Genomic DNA, 16499 nt, shown 5'->3' on the forward strand with positions numbered 1-16499 from the left:
TTCATGGGTTTTTTTCTGCTTTTTAACCATAGATCATGACCACAGTCACAAAAAGAACAAGCGGAAACACTGGAGAAGGCAGTGGGCAGAGAGCAGCATATTATCTGACGTGGAGATGTTGAAACACAGCCTGGAAGTGAATTCTTTTTCTGGGGACAGCAACAAGACTGGGACTGTCAGTGAAAAGAAGAGCCACAAGAGAACAAAGCGGTTCCTGTCCTACCCTCGGTTTGTGGAGGTGATGGTGGTGGCTGACAGCAGGATGGTCGCTTACCACGGAGCCAACCTACAGCACTATGTCTTAACCCTGATGTCAATAGTGAGTGTTCAGCCAGGGCGAGTAGATTCAACTTCAAATCGTTTTCTAGTGGTCACAGAGCCCCTCTCTGCTGCGCTCGTATGCAACGCCATCAGTTTGCCTTGGCTAGGTGTGGAGATAATGCTGAGGTTGCATTAAAAAATGATAAAACTTGGCTGGAAAATACTGGTTGGAGTCTTCTTTCCCAGACCCATCACACTTCCTGATCCTTCTCACACCTCTCTCTTGCAGCTTTCTGAACATCAGACACCATGAGCAATATCACTGAATGTTTAGTCCACACACTGTACTCTTCCTTTTATTTAAGTCCACTTGAAATAACAGCTGAATTAAAAAGGTACTTTGGGCACTGTGCTTTCCAGGGAACTGATGCTGGTAAGTTATGCAGTTGCCTGACTTCCCTTGCTATTGCAAGGAGAAGGAGCCTCTGGTCACCTTGATCTTTAGCATAGTTCTAGAATTGGCTTTCCAGGCTGAGAACAAGCACTTCAGTAGCTGCAGGTACTAGGATGCAGTAGGGCAGTCTCCTGACAGGCAGCTATGTAGGTGCAGAGTAACTGGAAGGGAGTATCCAGCATGTTTGTGTCTCTGGAGGGATGTTCAGCCTGTTTGAGGGTAGAAGTGCAGTGAATATGTGCTCTGAAACTGTCCATGTCAAAATCAGGCATTTGGAAGAATAAGTTGCTTTTGACAGTCCTGGTTGGTGGTCTTTGTATCTCAGAGCAGAATGATCCTGTAATTTGGTGAAATGTGTGCTAAAGCAGAAAGAAGTGTTTGGTTTCTGTGATACCAGCAGCCTTTTTTCATTCTAAAATTTTGCTTCTGCCAGGAGGTCTTCAAGTAGCATCAGAGCGCTGAGTGAGGCAGAATAGCAGCCCAGGGGAAAAGGAATTACAAAATGGAAAATGTGTGTGTTGTCTTAATTGTTTGTTTCCTTGAATGTTGACAATAATCCCAAGTATTGCTTTTTGGAACAGGTGGCTTCTATCTACAAAGACCCAAGCATTGGAAATTTAATTAATATTGTTATTGTGAAATTGGTCGTGATACATAATGAGCAGGTAATGGAAATTATTTTCTTCACCTTCTGCTTGACAATGGCATTTGTAGTGAGCATTGTTATGAATAATTAAAATACCTTTTTTTCTGTGTGTTGCTTATCAGGATGGCCCTGCAATATCTTACAATGCCCAGACAACATTAAAAAATTTCTGCCAATGGCAGCAATCCCAGAACCACCCAGAGGGAAGTCATCTTCGGCATGATACAGCTGTGCTTGTTACCAGGTGTGGTGAATATTCTCATGAAAGCTGTAGCCAGTTGTGTGTCAGGGGCTGTGAGCATGTAATATATGGGAATTGTTCAGGTTTTGATGTGTATGTAATGATGTTTGCAGTTGTGGGAGCAGTGTAACTGTGAGCCACGAATGTGTCCACCACAAGAGGTGTCTTTGAGAGGTTCAGAACTGTCTAGGGTCTGGCCATGGGTGTTCAGTGTAAGATGAAAAACTCTGACTATGGTGGGGAGTTTGGACTTTGGATGATGTGGCAAACCAGCATGAAAAGGTCCACTGTAGGACCAAGAGTTGCTTTTGCTGTTGTTACCGTGCTTGTACCTTAACTCACTTCTGCATTGGAAATTAATGTGTCAGGTCTGTTCTGCTTTCAGACAGGATATTTGTAGAGCGCACGACAAATGTGATACTCTGGGTAAGGAAAACCTTTTCTTTGCCTTTTAATAACTTTCCTTGTAGTGACAATGTTAGTTGCCTGTGCTGAACTGTGGGTGACATTTCCTTTTCTCTCATAAACCTCTCTGTTCTCTCCTAGGTCTGGCAGAGCTGGGCACAGTCTGTGACCCATACAGGAGCTGTTCAATTAGTGAAGATAACGGACTGAGCACTGCTTTCACAATAGCACATGAACTTGGCCATGTGTATGTTTTATGTAAATACATTTACATTTAAATAGCCCAAGATTTATGCTAACTAGGGCTTGCCAGCTAGGCTGGGATTTGGTATACTGCTGAGCCTAATTATTTGAGAGCAGGTAAATATACTCGGATAGAAGATGCACTGTCGAGGTAGATGAAACTTGTGGGGTGCTCTGGAGCCTACCTGAGAGCAGCAAAACCAGCAGGGCCATGCTTTGGGGAGGATGAATGACAGAGTACTACTAAGCAATGATGTCTTGGCCAAGCCATTGGAACTAGCCAGGATTTTGGCCAGAGGTGGGAGGTGCTGGGTGCCTTGGGGAGGAGCAGGACAAGGGATGCTGGCATATCTCAACTACCTTTTGGGACTGAAGTCTCCTCTGAGAGGTCCTCAGCCTGCCACAGCTTGTCTCACAGCTCTGTGTGGGGCTGTTGAAGGCAGTGCAGCAGCTGTGTGTGAAGGAATAACTTACCCAGGGCATCTGGGAGGTGATGAGGTATATAAGTGAGCCTGACCCATCTCCTGAACTGTTTCACTGTGGAAAATCTTGTCTGCTGCCCATCCCCAGAAGAGACACGGCCATTCAAGATGCACCTCCTCCAGCGGAAATTTCTTTCAACCGATTTTTGCTTTTTCTCACTACTGAGACTTTTTCTCACTACTAAGCAGTCATGAGAAAAATCATCTTAGATTACATAGTCCTTTGCCCCTGGCTACAATCCTTAGGCAGCTGAGTCAGTCCCAAACTCCCAAACCACCACACGCCTGCTTTGCTGTGGAGGTCTGTAGGTGTGGGATGGATGAGTACTTGGGAACAGATCTCTCATTGTTCTAAACTCCATTTTTCTTTGTGGAGAGCTGGCTGAGACAGTCTATTTTTAACCACAGTAGTATTTGTTTAAATGAGACTTCCTGACAGAAAGTTCCCAAAGGTTTGGAGTTCCCCACACCTAACCTGTGGCTAATTCCTTTGCTAATGCTGCCCCAGAGCTGCTGGGGGGGTTAGTAGTGCTCCCAAGCAGGAAACGCCTCTGTGCTCTTTTTTTCAGAGAGCAGAGTGAAAAGGTGATTTGTTGGAGGTAATCTTAATGGAATACAAACTCTCCAGCCCTGGAACACAGGATCACACCAGGTCACTTCCCCTTCTCCACTTCAAACAGCGCAGCGCTTTAAGCCGTTCTGTCTCCATTAGTGAATTTACCACATTCTTCAAGGTGTCATGTGCTGCAAACTTCACATTGGTTTCTGCTGATACCAATGCTTGATGGCATTTTGTAAACCTGCCACATAAAGTATAGGAGCCAAGTCTATCCCTGGTGCAAACCCCACTTAGGCAGCAGCGTGGCCCAGGGTATTCAACTGCATTAGAAAACATTTTGCATTCAACACAGAGTATTGCCTGTTTGCATGAGGGTCTGCAGTCAGTGGGCTCAAATTATTCATCTCCTTCAGAATTCTCTCAGATCAGCTCTTGGATCTGTGGTCAATTCCAGAGTATTTGCCATTTTTATGACGGTGGGGCCAGACTCCAGCCTGTCTGCAGGACAGCAGCCATCAGCTGAAAAGGAAGCTGCAGCTGGATTTGTATCTTGCTCCAGGCTCCCTGGAGGACTTCTCTGGCTAAATATATGCAGTCATGGAGTGGAGAGCTTAGCAGGATGCTGCACAGCTTTTTCCAGACAAGTGCTCGGAACCCTGTTCGTTAACACTTCCAAATTTGTTATGAATATGTGTGTATTAATACTCCTATTCTGAAATACCTGTCAGCAGCATCTTTAGGAAAAATTCTTGGGTTTGCTTGCATTTAGTTCACACTGTTGCTTTTGCTATGTTAAATACTTGATGTTTGCCTCTTAACCAACTCTACTTTTTACTGCTCTTTTTCTCTTAGATTCAACATGCCACATGATGACAATCACAAGTGCAAGGAAGATGGAGGTAAAAATCAACAGCATGTCATGGCACCAACACTGAACTTCTACACCAATCCCTGGATGTGGTCAAAGTGCAGTAGGAAATACATCACTGAATTTCTGGAGTAAGGCCTTGCATATGCATGTGTTGGGCTGTTTTCACATGTGCATGTGTCCCATGGAGTTCTTCGGTTAATTTGGAGTCCTAGTGTGCAGCATTTGGAGGAAATCAGAGGGATTTGTGTGTGCACACATCCTTTACATAGAGCAGGAATGCACCCCTGGCATCCAGTCCCTGCCAGTTCAGCCTCATGATAAGCTGGCAAGGACTGGCCTCTCGATGGGGAAGAATAAGTCTTCCCCCATGGATATTGCTTTTAAGGAATGTGTGTTTTCCTCAAACCTGAAGAATGACTTTTCCAAGCCCCGTGGCCCAGATACGGAGCTGTGTTTTAGAAGGCAGATTGAATCTGCCTTTCTGCTCCACAGGTCAAGATAAAGCCCTGGCACTAATCCATGGTGGGAACACCGTTCCAGGAGCCCACGGGTCAGTTTGATGCACAGTGATTCACCCAGTTTGCTGCAATGCCTTCCCATGTGTTGTGGTGTGAAACAGAATGAGAGCCACGATGGTGTTCTGGCAAATCCAGGAGCTCAGTCCCTTGGGCAGTTCTGCTAATCAATGATTTTTTCTTTCTGAATTCTTTATTAAAATACCAGTGCTTGCTCAGCAACTAAATGCACACTCAGAAATGCTTCTGCCAGGGTAGCTGACTGTGCTGTGGTGGATGGTTGCTGTCACAGCACAGGGGTGGTGATGGATGGGTAACACACCCTCCTGTGCTTGAGTTTGCAGTAGCTCTTGTAGTGCTTGTTAAATATGGCAAACATGGTGTGCAACTGCCCTAAGGCTAATTCAGGCAAACACAAGTGGGTTCTGATCTCATTGCCTCCTGTTTAACACCATTATTCTGATTTGTGTTGTAGCACTGGTTATGGGGAGTGTTTGCTTGATGAGCCTTCATCAAGAACTTACACATTGCCTCAGCAGCTCCCAGGGCTGATTTATGACGTCAACAAACAATGTGAGTTAATTTTTGGACCCGGATCCCAAGTGTGCCCCTATATGGTAAGTGAAATTTCGCACCTTATTTTTTCTGGTTTTGCCAGAGCAAAATAAGGTCTCCTGGGGTTGTATGATTGGCAGACTCACAGTCCATCAACTTACTCTCAAGCTTGTGAGTTAATGATAAATCCTAGGGGGATAATTTCATGAAGTATCATCTGTCTGGTAAGGCACGTGGCTCATATTTAATGTTTGGATGTCTGCAATCTCTTAAGCAGATGCAGTGTCGGCGACTTTGGTGTATCAACGTCGATGGTGCTCACAAGGGATGTCGAACCCAACACACACCTTGGGCTGACGGGACAGAATGTGAGCCTGGAAAGGTCTGTAATACCTGGTGGTTTATGCCTCGTGGCTCTGTTTCCTTGGGCTGAGGCTGAGGATATCAGTCAAAATCATCTTACACTAATGCCAGTTATGTGGGGCATAGCTCAGATGGCAGTGGTAGAAGCCCAAGGCAGCTCGATGTGTTTTAAGCCTGGTGGTGCCTGGGCCATCTCCAGCCCAGATAACGTGATTAAAGTCAACTGCTTGGCATAACATTGTTTAAAGCAGGTATTCCTTCTGGAGTGCTTATCTTTTTAAATTAATGCCCTTGAGCGAACTTTGGAGCAAAACTTTTGCAAAGCTTCCCTAAGCTTTTGTTAGAAATCGCCTCTGCGATGTGAGCAATTAGTAATTCTGTGTAACACAAACTTGTCAGCTGGCTTTTCATCTTGACAACTTCAGAGTAAAATATAGAATTGGTTGACATTTTCTGTATGGAACATTTTTGGCAGTAATTCATAGAAACTTTCAATTTCCATGTGCAATGTTAATTTCCAGCTAGCATTGTGGTTTCTAGAATAAGTGTTTAATTTTTAGTTGCTCGTATCTGCAGAAAAATAGTTGAGAGGATTTTTCTTTTATTGAGATTTTGAAGCTTCTGAATAAAAATGCTAGCTGATTCTTATAATTTGTGTCTGAACAGAAGTATTCTCCATCTGTGTCTAGTAAAAATAGTGTGATGTTATTCTACATGGTATAGCTTAAAATTTTGCTTTTCTGGCCCTTAAGGTCAACATTAACAATAATAATGTTTTCTTTAGAAAGAGTCAAAGTTTTAAATCGTAGTCTTTCAAATATATTTTAATGAAAATTCTGGATGCTGTTTTAAATACAGTTTTCCATACAGGCTGTGGAACCCTTTGGTAATTTACCTTTTGTTGCATGTGTCTGAAAACTTGATTGTTCAATGACATTTGACTGATTTCCTTCAGGACAATGAGCATCATGTATCAATTTGCCTTCCTTTCTCAGGGAAAAGTGCAGTTACAAGTTTATTTTTGTGGTTGAGAATGTGTATTAGAGATGTGGTTGGAATGGCTATTTAATGTTTTTGTGTAAAATCCCCCTGTTTTGAGACATTGGCTAAGTGTAAGTATTTATGGAGTCCCTGTGACTTGAGACCTTGTGCCCTCAACATCTCTGTTGGTGAGCTTGGGATCTGCTCACTGCTGGAAGATCAGTAATAGCTTTGAAATTTTCTTGACATTCCAAAAATCTGGGCTGCACCAAACCTGCAGTTACCCTTGGGTGTGACCAGAGTGATGTGCAAACAGCAGCAACTGAGCAGATCAGCACCCCCTCAGAGCCACCCCATGTCATGCAGTGTCCAGCTGCAGGGCTCTTAATAAAGACCATGTGAGCAAAAACATTTCAGGTCACAAATTTAGCCAATTTGACAAGTTTTGACAAATTACACAAGTGTGACCTGAACTTCTCAGCTGAGAGCAGATGGGCTCTTAAGAAAAGCTAGTGCAGCCGACTTGTGTTCAGGCATTTAAATGTGTTCTCACAAAAGGACTTTACAGAGTAATTCTTGTGTCTGTGTGTTCATCTAATTCAAGATTAAAGTTTGGATCATCATAAACTCGGTCCTGCTTGGTATTTACTTGGGGGTGTAAAGTGCTGAGGTGCAAGTCTGGAGTCCTTTTCCTTGGAATAAATTGCTGTTTTGGTACTTTGCTGTGGCCAGGAGCCCTGTCAAACTTCTACTTGCTGACTAATGCCTCAAGTCTGCATGTTTAAAGCCCATGCTGTATGGGTTGACAGATGGAGAAAATACCATACTGTTTTTATAGAGATATCTTTGGAAATAAGGGAGCCTGAATAGCTAAAAAAAAAAAAAAAAGACATAGCTAAAACTACTGGGATGTAGATTTAAATGGGCTCTAAATTTACTCTAAAATCAAGGACACTGAAACCTTAGGCACATTTTGCATGTGAGGACACCGAATCTGATATTGCTAAATCAAGCCATAAGCCCAGACCAGAGTCTGGCTTTGCTGGGTGGTGGTTTTACCATGTTCCACAGCACCAGCTCATTGTCAGGTGGAGATAAATCTCTGAAAGAAAATAAAGAGAATCATAAATTTGGGCCTCTCTCCCTTGTGGTTTTCAGAGCTGTTTAAAGAATAGTAAGAGGAGTAGATGAATAGTAATGATTTGTGTCTGCTGCCCTGTGGCAGCAGGTAGTGTATCTGTTATGCATGCATGGAGCTGCACAGCCCCTTCTGCCTGCTGCTACTCCATTCAGCCAGCCAGCCCAAAGATGGGAGCTGGATTTGGTGATTTATCTGGAACTCCAGTGGCAAGACAAAGGAAAGGAAGGTCTGCTGTAATGTCTCCCATCCCTGCCAGTGCTCTCCAGTTCCACTGTGTGTTTAGTACATTTTGAATTTGCTCCAGACAACCCCCCTTTTATTCTCTTCATTCTGAGAGCTGTAAGCTCATAGGAAAGAGGACCCTGGCAGGCTTTTTAGTTTTTCTGCTGTATCTCATAGAAATTATTTTTAAAATACAAAAGGCACAAAGGTTGCACAGCCAGACTGTTCACAGTGTGGTTCCAAGAAGCACCATTGCGTTTTCATAAGATAATCTTGCTATTTATTTAAAACAGCTGCTCTTTTCCCCCGCTTTGCTTTACCATCAACTCCAAACCCCAAATTTTTAATAAAATCAATGGGTGTAGATGACTTCCTGGTTAATACTCAACCATGGGATGGGAGACATACAGGTCATGTCACGGTCTGTTAGCTGTGTTCATTCACTAGTTAGCTATTCAGTCATCTTCCCTGGGTCAGTGGTGCCAAGCATGACTCTGGTTAGATATTTAGCTGTGAGCATCAACATTGCTGCAAGAATTCTCTACTGAGACAGCACTGTTGGATTGGTGTCATGTATTTCTGTTATTTAATGATAGCTGTCAGACTTCTTTGGACCTGTATAGGGACCCCAACCTTCAGGTTTTCAACCTCTAAATGCCAGGAGGAGTTGTGCATCATAAGGGTTTGTCCTGCAGCAAAGAAACAGGCATTCCAGCTGATTTGGATTCTGTCCTTTACTGTAGCAGATGGCTTTTAGTCAGTTTTGTCTGGGTAACCAGATCTTCAGATGAAAGCAAATTTAAGGCATGTTGCAGCCTAGAGACCATGCTTGTTTCTGAGCAAACACCACATGCAGGACTCAAATTATACGTTCTGCTGTCCTGCAAACCATGTCCATGGGCAAATGCACCTGAGATCAGCTTTCTTCATCAGCAAAGCAATGCAACAGGTCAGCCTTTATGGGCAAAAAGTGTCCCATGTGCTGCAGAGCTGGTGTAAACATACCCCAAAGGACACAATTTATACCATGAAAATGGGGATGGGGCCTTGCCAAGATAACTTAATCCCATTTTCCAAACAAAAGAAAACAAGAATCATAGCTGGAAAACAGAAGTGTGGACCAGATCTTGGCAAGTTCCATGTTATGTCTGAGTGAAAAAAAAAACCTTTTTGTATTGAGGAATTCATTTTTCTGTTTTATTTGCCTTTTGAATTTGGAAGTTTCCTGCTTTGGATAGCTGTGGGGAGGTTTGACTTCTCCCTGGTGTTTTTCCTCATTGCCAGTCTCCTCCCCGACATGGCACAGTTTCTGCAGCTCTCCAGGAAATCTGGTAAAGCGGCTTTTTGAAAAGCCTGTGCCTTGAGTTTTGCTGTGCTGCTCAGCACCAGTAAACAGAAAATATTCAGTGGTTGCTGTTGCCCTCAGTCTTCATCTCATAAATCATTCCACAGACTCAGCACCTTGCCTTCACTCTACCATTTAAGGGTACAGAGAAAGAAAAATATGGGAGTGACAGACAAAATATAAAGAAGTTCCATTTTATTTGATTGCAAAATCATTGTGTGTGGCTGAGAAACATGTGAGGCTGAGTCTTGTTGCCCTGGCTGGTCACTGTTGCTCGCTCATAACGCAGAGCAACACAAGCCCACCTTTGCCATGTCTCTCATCCCAGCACTGCAGGTTTGGGATGTGTGTGCCCAAGGAGCGAGAGGCACCGGTGACAGACGGAGCCTGGGGCACCTGGAGCCCCTTCGGGACCTGCTCGAGGACCTGCGGCGGCGGCATAAAGACGGCGATTCGGGAGTGCAACAGGCCTGAGTGAGTGCACAGAGGGGAGGTGCCAGAGGGTGAGAGGGGGGAAAGCTGACCAAATGGGCTGAAATCAACTCTAGCTGTCCCCAGGGACAGGTGGTTCTGCCCTGGGGATGGGTGGCTTTGCCTGGTATGAGCAAGGCAGGATCCAGTCATTGGTTTGTGGGTGAAATGCTCTAAAAAGGATTCCGTTCAACAATGAGAGTAGGAAAGGCTGATAGCTACATGGGTTTATTACCTTCTGTGGGGTCCCCACTTCTGGAGGTGTATTTCTTCCTGCGTAGTTGTTGTATCGCGGTCCGGGAGGGTGGCACAGGCTGGCTGCCCCCCGGACCGGGTCTCTGGTTCTTGTAAATCCCACCGGATCCAGGGCGAGCGGCCCCCGAGGTTCTGTGGCATGGCGGCAGTCTTCTAACCGCGTCAATTCAAGCAGGAAAATAGTGATACGAAGGAAGAACTGGACTCCATCTCTGTTCTACTAGGGATGTTTATTTGGGGTAACGGGAAAAGGGGTGCAGGGAAGGAGAAGGGGGAAGGGAGACAAGGCAGGAAGGGGATGCTAGCAGCCCAGAGATGGAAAAGACCACGAGGTGATCTGGACATCGCCTTATAAAGGGAAAGGAAGGGGAGGGACTGTCTCCCCCAGAGCCAGTCCCAGGGAGTCTGAAGGGAAGGAAGACAGGCATAGGGAACCCACCAACAGATTTCGGGGTACAGCAGAGCATATTTCAAAATGAACCAATGGTATACAAAGCAGAGGGACAAAGGAGCATATGGGATCCTAACACTCCACGTTGCAACAATTCCCCGTTTCTACATTTATAAAAGAAAAATGAAACAGTTGTTGAGATACAATCTAAATTACATACAGTTAAATCTATTGGTTTGAACCCATAGGATTGCTTAAGGGGATTTCAAAATAAAAAAACCAGTCAGAGTCTATATATGTTGGTATGCATTTCCCTTGGCTGCTGGTGAGTTTCTTCTAGTTGGAATGTCTTTGCAGCAAATTGGCAAAGCTGGACAGCAGTTCTTGGATGGCTGTTGCTTCTGTTGCTGATTGGAACACAGACTGCTGCTTGAGCCAATAGGGAAAGGTCCTTTTGCTTGGGAAATACAACTCAAACACAATTATTAATTTTTGAACAGCTATCAGTGTCTGATGGAAAACACTGGCTACTTATAATTTACAAAAGCATTTCTCATCCACCCATCATTCTTCTTGCCAGCCCTTGAGGCCAGGCCGGCTGTGCTCCCCCTCCCCAGCACCTCCGGTTTTGGTGTGGGAACCTAGGGGTGGGATTTTCCCACACTTCTCCGCCCTGTGATGTAAGGGGGCGGAGCGTGCTGACGGGAGAAGGGGCGGAGCCTGCACAGCCGGGAAGGACTGAGCATGCTGGGTAGAAGATGATCTCGGAAGCATGGCCTCTGCCATCTTGAAAGTGAGCCCTGGTGTTATGAGGCTGTTTAGGGAAAGAGGGGGTAGGAAAGGAGGGTAAGGTATGAGGGCTTAGGGTACGGGCCAGGATGAGTTGATCAGTCTCACTCTAGCAAGGGAAAAGGGGGAGCTGGCGAGGCGCCCGGGAGAACGGTAGCAACCCGGCGTCATTTGGACGGGATGCGGCTGGCAAGCTACCTCTTATCAGGGTTAGAGGGAGAAGGAAAGTGGGAAAAGCAAAGTTAAAAACGAGGGTCAGGATTGGGACTGATAAGGGATCACCTTGCAGCCCCCCAAAGGTTGAAATAAAATATTTTAACTCAAAAGGAGGGGATAGAAGTTCGTTCCTTTTTGAGGAGGAGATACCTAGGGGGTTCCCACTTCCCCACGGTACCTGCCCTTCAAAGCTCACCTCTGCCTAACTACTAATGGAAAACACAAAAAATAATTAGCTGGGAAATAAGGGAGATTTGCTGACTGCTTAAAACCCTGGGAAAATAAAAACGCGACATGCACTCTCATTAAAATAAAATCCTTAACTAAAATTTGACGCGAAAAGAATAAGGGGGTCCCTTACAGCCTTAGCTGGTCACCCAACTCAAAATTACTAGCAAAATCAGCAAATCTGCCCGTCCCCTGTGGCCCTCTCCACAGGCAGAACGGGTCAACTCTGGTCCCCGCGGTTCACAGTCCGGCCCGCGCTCTCACCTAGCGCCTACGGTCTCCATGACCCGGTTCTCCAGTCTCTCTGTTGAGCCTTATTCCGTCAGCAACTAAATCCAGCTTCGGCAGAGATTCCTGGGAATTGCAGGGACTTTCTTATAAAAGTCTCTCCTGGGCGGTTAAAAGACTCCCACCACAGAAATCGCAGTTCCTCGGAGGCAGTAGATGTTAAAAAGCCCTGTGTGGAGCAGTGGAGCCGCTCCTGCCGCCGCACCGGTCCAGGCGCGGCTCCGCCCACCATCTTGCCGTGCGGCGATCTAAGATGTCCGCCGCCACGTGGCTCCGGCCACCAAAATGGCGGCGCCGCGTGGTCTCGCCGCGGCGTGGTCTTGTCTCGCCGCCGCGTGGGTCCGGGGTGGCGCGTGCCGCACCGGGCGGCGTGTCGCCAGCGGGGCTGCCGCTGTCGGCGGCCCCTGTTTTCTCCGGGCAGCGGCAGCGGCTTGGCGCCGGGTCCCGCCCCGCCCCGGGCCCCCCGGGGCCGCGGGACGGGGAAGGCAGTGGCGGCGGGCACCCAGCGCCCGCGGCTTGGCGGCAGCTCCGGCACGGTGATTTCGGCGGCGGCAGCAGCGGGCGAGCAGCCCGGCCCTGCTGCGGCCGCCCCACCCTGCACGCGGCGCCAGGCCACCCCGGGGGCTCCGTTTGCCGGGGCGGTCCGTCGCCGCCACAGCCGAACCGGCGTCAGCGGCCCGAGGCTTCAGCGCGGCAGGAATCCAGCGGCACGCAGCAGCGGCGAGGAGCGGCGGGAAAGCGGCGAAAACGGCGAAAAAAGCGGCGAGATGGTTCTTTCACGGTAAAGCAAGCTGATTCGATGGAATTTTCCCGGGTTTCGGCACCATTTGTTGTATCGCGGTCCGGGAGGGTGGCACAGGCTGGCTGCCCCCCGGACCGGGTCTCTGGTTCTTGTAAATCCCACCGGATCCAGGGCGAGCGGCCCCCGAGGTTCTGTGGCATGGCGGCAGTCTTCTAACCGCGTCAATTCAAGCAGGAAAATAGTGATACGAAGGAAGAACTGGACTCCATCTCTGTTCTACTAGGGATGTTTATTTGGGGTAACGGGAAAAGGGGTGCAGGGAAGGAGAAGGGGGAAGGGAGACAAGGTAGGAAGGGGATGCTAGCAGCCCAGAGATGGAAAAGACCACGAGGTGATCTGGACATCGCCTTATAAAGGGAAAGGAAGGGGAGGGACTGTCTCCCCCAGAGCCAGTCCCAGGGAGTCTGAAGGGAAGGAAGACAGGCATAGGGAACCCACCAACAGATTTCGGGGTACAGCAGAGCATATTTCAAAATGAACCAATGGTATACAAAGCAGAGGGACAAAGGAGCATATGGGATCCTAACACTCCACGTTGCAACACGTAGTTGTGATTCAGGAAGGAGGGAGAAAAAGGAGCCTTCTTTTTTCACTATTTTACCCCTACTTCAGTTGCTTTTGCAGCTGTTCCTACAGGCCTTTATAATAAAGTTTTCTACCGTTTTATTCCTGCTTTGTCTGGTTTTGCAGCTTTTGGCTGCTTTTGCAGCTGATCCTTTATACAGTTACATTTCAGCTGGTGCAGACTAGCCAAACCTCAGCAGAAATCTGTGCCCCATTAAAAAGTGGCACTCAAAAATGTTTGCTGTCTGCCTGGAATGCAAAATCCTGCACCCTTGGAAATGGCAGGGAATTTTGCCGTGGGCTTCAAGGAGACAAATATGTGGCTGGTGCAACAGCAATAGTTTGAGCAATGGTTATGAAAGCAGCCTGTTTACGTAAATTGTGAATTGTGCTGGTTTCTGTTTAACTGCCTTCTTGCAGAAGAAGGGGTGGGCAGGAGGCTTTCTGAGCTCTCATTTGGGACTGAGACACAGAGAGGAGAGGGGTCTGCAGGGCTGGTTGCACTGAAGGGTCTTAAAAGATTCCTCTTTCTCATCATTGGATGGTTTATTGCCAAGGAAATTGCCAGTGATAGTTTCATCACTGCTGATGGGAGAAGGGAGAACTAATACCTGTGACACTGGGGGTGTATGACAGGAGAGGTTGCTTAGCACAGCTGGGCAAGTGTCAAAAGTTGAGACTGAGAGAGTAGGACACCAGCACGTTAATTTAAATGATTCCAAGAAGCACACAAGTGCAAAGAGCTCTCCTCTGACTGTGCTGAGTCAGCACACTCCATATGGTCTTCAGTAGCCATGGAGAGACAAAAACAAAGCATCTTTCCAGCTCTGCTGCCAAAACATTGGATGCTGTCAGTGAGATGCATTCCCGTCTTCTCAGAGGCATCTGTTTAGACTGATAGCTTTTTGTGAAAGAAAATCTCCTTTATCCTAAAGGCTAGCCAAGGGATTTTAAATTCCATCTTCCCTGATAGCTTGTGTTTTGTATCCTGGCACTTCAGGAGGTGTATTGCTGTGGCTGGGATTTGCAAAAGCACCTAAACAGGCTCAGCACCAGGCGGCCTGAGAAATCCTTATGATTGATAGGGGTTATTTTCCAGGCCCCCTTTCCTGAGCTGTGTGCTGGCACTGGCCTCTCTTCTCCAGCCCCTCACAAGGTCTCTGTGAGGAGTCAATCTGTCCTGGCACCATCACAGAGCTCTATACTGACTGTTGGTTTGTGCCTGTAATTTCACATCACAGTGTGAGCTCCCACCACCTGTGTCCCTGTTATCATGGGGCTGCTGAGATGATACAAATGGATGAGACTCCACTGGTGCTCTCTTGCCTCTCCCCTTTCTCAAAGTACTTCAGAAATAGACAGTTTATAGAAGGCAGGAAACCCAGCCCAGACACCTCGAGTAACATCTGAAAGGGTTCTCAGTAAATCTTTTCTATTCAAAGATGGTTGCACTTTTTAAAGTTTTTTTCTCTGAGGATCTGGGGTGGGATCTTGCATCCAATAAAAAAATTGTGTTGAATCTGGCATTGAAAATTACATCCGTCCCTCCATGGTACAGAAAGTAAGGCTGCAGCTCCTGCCTCTCTTTGTAGAGTGCTCTGACACCTACATGGATGAGTATCTTGCAGGGATACAGGAAGAGCTGTAAGCTTCTGAAAGCTTACAGCTTTTAAGCACTTTTTGGCAGGGTGTCTGTACCTGGTACGCCTGGACTGCTGGGAGTTGGGTGCTGTCCTCAAGGTCTGCAAGTGAAAATGCTCAAGGTGATGCATCACCTGTTGGGGTGGGAATGGGAATGAGACCCCATCACTCCCTGGGCCTGAGAGTTTCTGGGCTGCTGGGAGGAGTGCAGTGGGTCTGGAGTGTGTGCAGGAGCTTGTAAGGGGAATGATACTGGATTGAAAGTGGGTCCACACTGGCTGTTAATTGATCAAATAGATGATTCAGAGAGAAAGGAAATGGAAGCCAAAAAAAGGAGGTTTCTATGCATGTACTGCTTTCCCTTCTGTCTCTGTGGTACATTTTTGATTATCCATAAAAATATTACACAGAGTGAAGTATGCTGTATTTCTTCATGACACTGAAAATCGATGTTGTACAAGGGTGACTTATTTTTCAGGGTCAGCTCTTTCTGTCCCTCAGATTCTGTGAAAAGCAATGCTGGTTAAAAACACTCTGAAACTGTCAGGGGGGTTTGGAGCTGTTTCTAAATGTCAGAAATGTGAGTGTGCTTCGGTCCCCAGCACTGTCTGCAAGGAGATTTGCTGCTGGGGTTACAAAGCTGACAGTTTGCAACATGGTGGCAAGCTTTAGCATCCTTCAGTTTGTGGTGTGTCCGTGTGTCAGTGTTATCTCAATCTCAGAGGTCATGTCTAGAGAAAAGAAAACCAAATAGTAGCTTGGTATGTTTGGATTTTATTAGATATACCTTTAAAAAGAAAAAAATAGGGTCCTGCATGTTCTCCTTAATAGTTAAGAGTTTGATTTTAGTTAAATTGATTTATATTGGAAGTGATGTGGTTTCCATAAAAATGTTGTAATTGCAATTTTTAGTAAAGAAATGGCCTCTTAAAGGTTTGTATAACTCAGAGGCTTTGTCAAAAATCACCACAACAGTCCTGCAGTGGTAAAAATGCTTTTGAAGTGAAAATGATGAATCCTGTTAACTCCCCCATGAGTGACTCAGATTCACCCAGGTCTGGAGTTCGCTGCTGCCACAATTAAGAAGTTTCTCCATGTCCTGTGTAGTGAGGTGGTTGAGATGTCCCTTTTTATCTGGAGGTAGCTCATGTGTGTGCGTGGGAACAGTCCATGGGACTGGCTCTGGTGCTGTGAAACTCCCAGCAATTGCCATTGTGCCTACAAGGCAAGGAGGAGTTTGGGGGATAGCCCTGGAGCTGTCCCAAGTGTAATCAAGGAAGTTATTTCAAGCTGTTTGTCACAGCAAGGTGGACAGCAAACTAAATCAGTAAAAACCAGGTTCAGACTTACTACTCCACTTGGAACTGGTGTAAAATCAGTCTGTAATCAGGAATCTGCACTGGACACTGTGTGGTTGCTTGGGTTTTTTTCACTGGTACCTGCTTAATTGCAAGCAGCAAAACTTTTGCAAATGACACACATTTGACTTCGATATAGCATGTGAGAGCTGCCCTCAGAACAGGCAGAGCTGGTGTTAGTAGCTATTGCTCAGGGCTGTGCCTGAGGACAG

The 16499-nt window shown here is 46.5% G+C and overlaps 1 protein-coding gene across 8 annotated transcripts in view; it reads left to right on the forward strand.

The window, feature by feature from the left end:
• ADAMTS9 (ADAM metallopeptidase with thrombospondin type 1 motif 9) overlaps positions 1-16499 on the forward strand; it is an 81219-nt gene that overhangs the window by 13665 nt on the left and 51055 nt on the right. For 6 of the 8 annotated variants that reach the window (XR_014854697.1, XM_085072378.1, XM_085072377.1 and 3 more), the window contains 9 exons: positions 33-319; positions 1297-1380; positions 1484-1605; positions 1988-2028; positions 2149-2254; positions 4144-4290; positions 5153-5294; positions 5507-5614; positions 9613-9758. Coding sequence is in view for 7 of the 8 variants with exons in the window: in XM_085072378.1 (XP_084928504.1) it covers positions 33-319; positions 1297-1380; positions 1484-1605; positions 1988-2028; positions 2149-2254; positions 4144-4290; positions 5153-5294; positions 5507-5614; positions 9613-9758 (1183 nt within the window). In the remaining variant the exon portion in view is untranslated. Of the gene's footprint in view, positions 1-32; positions 320-470; positions 695-1296; positions 1381-1483; positions 1606-1987; positions 2029-2148; positions 2255-4143; positions 4291-5152; positions 5295-5506; positions 5615-9612; positions 9759-16499 lie in introns of those variants that run through there. The other 2 variants (XM_085072375.1, XM_085072380.1) reach the window with 2 other exon arrangements.

The sequence above is a fragment of the Lichenostomus cassidix genome, chromosome 12 (assembly GCF_008360975.1).
Source record: "Lichenostomus cassidix isolate B80296 chromosome 12, HeHo_3.0, whole genome shotgun sequence".
NCBI lineage: Eukaryota > Metazoa > Chordata > Aves > Passeriformes > Meliphagidae > Lichenostomus > Lichenostomus cassidix.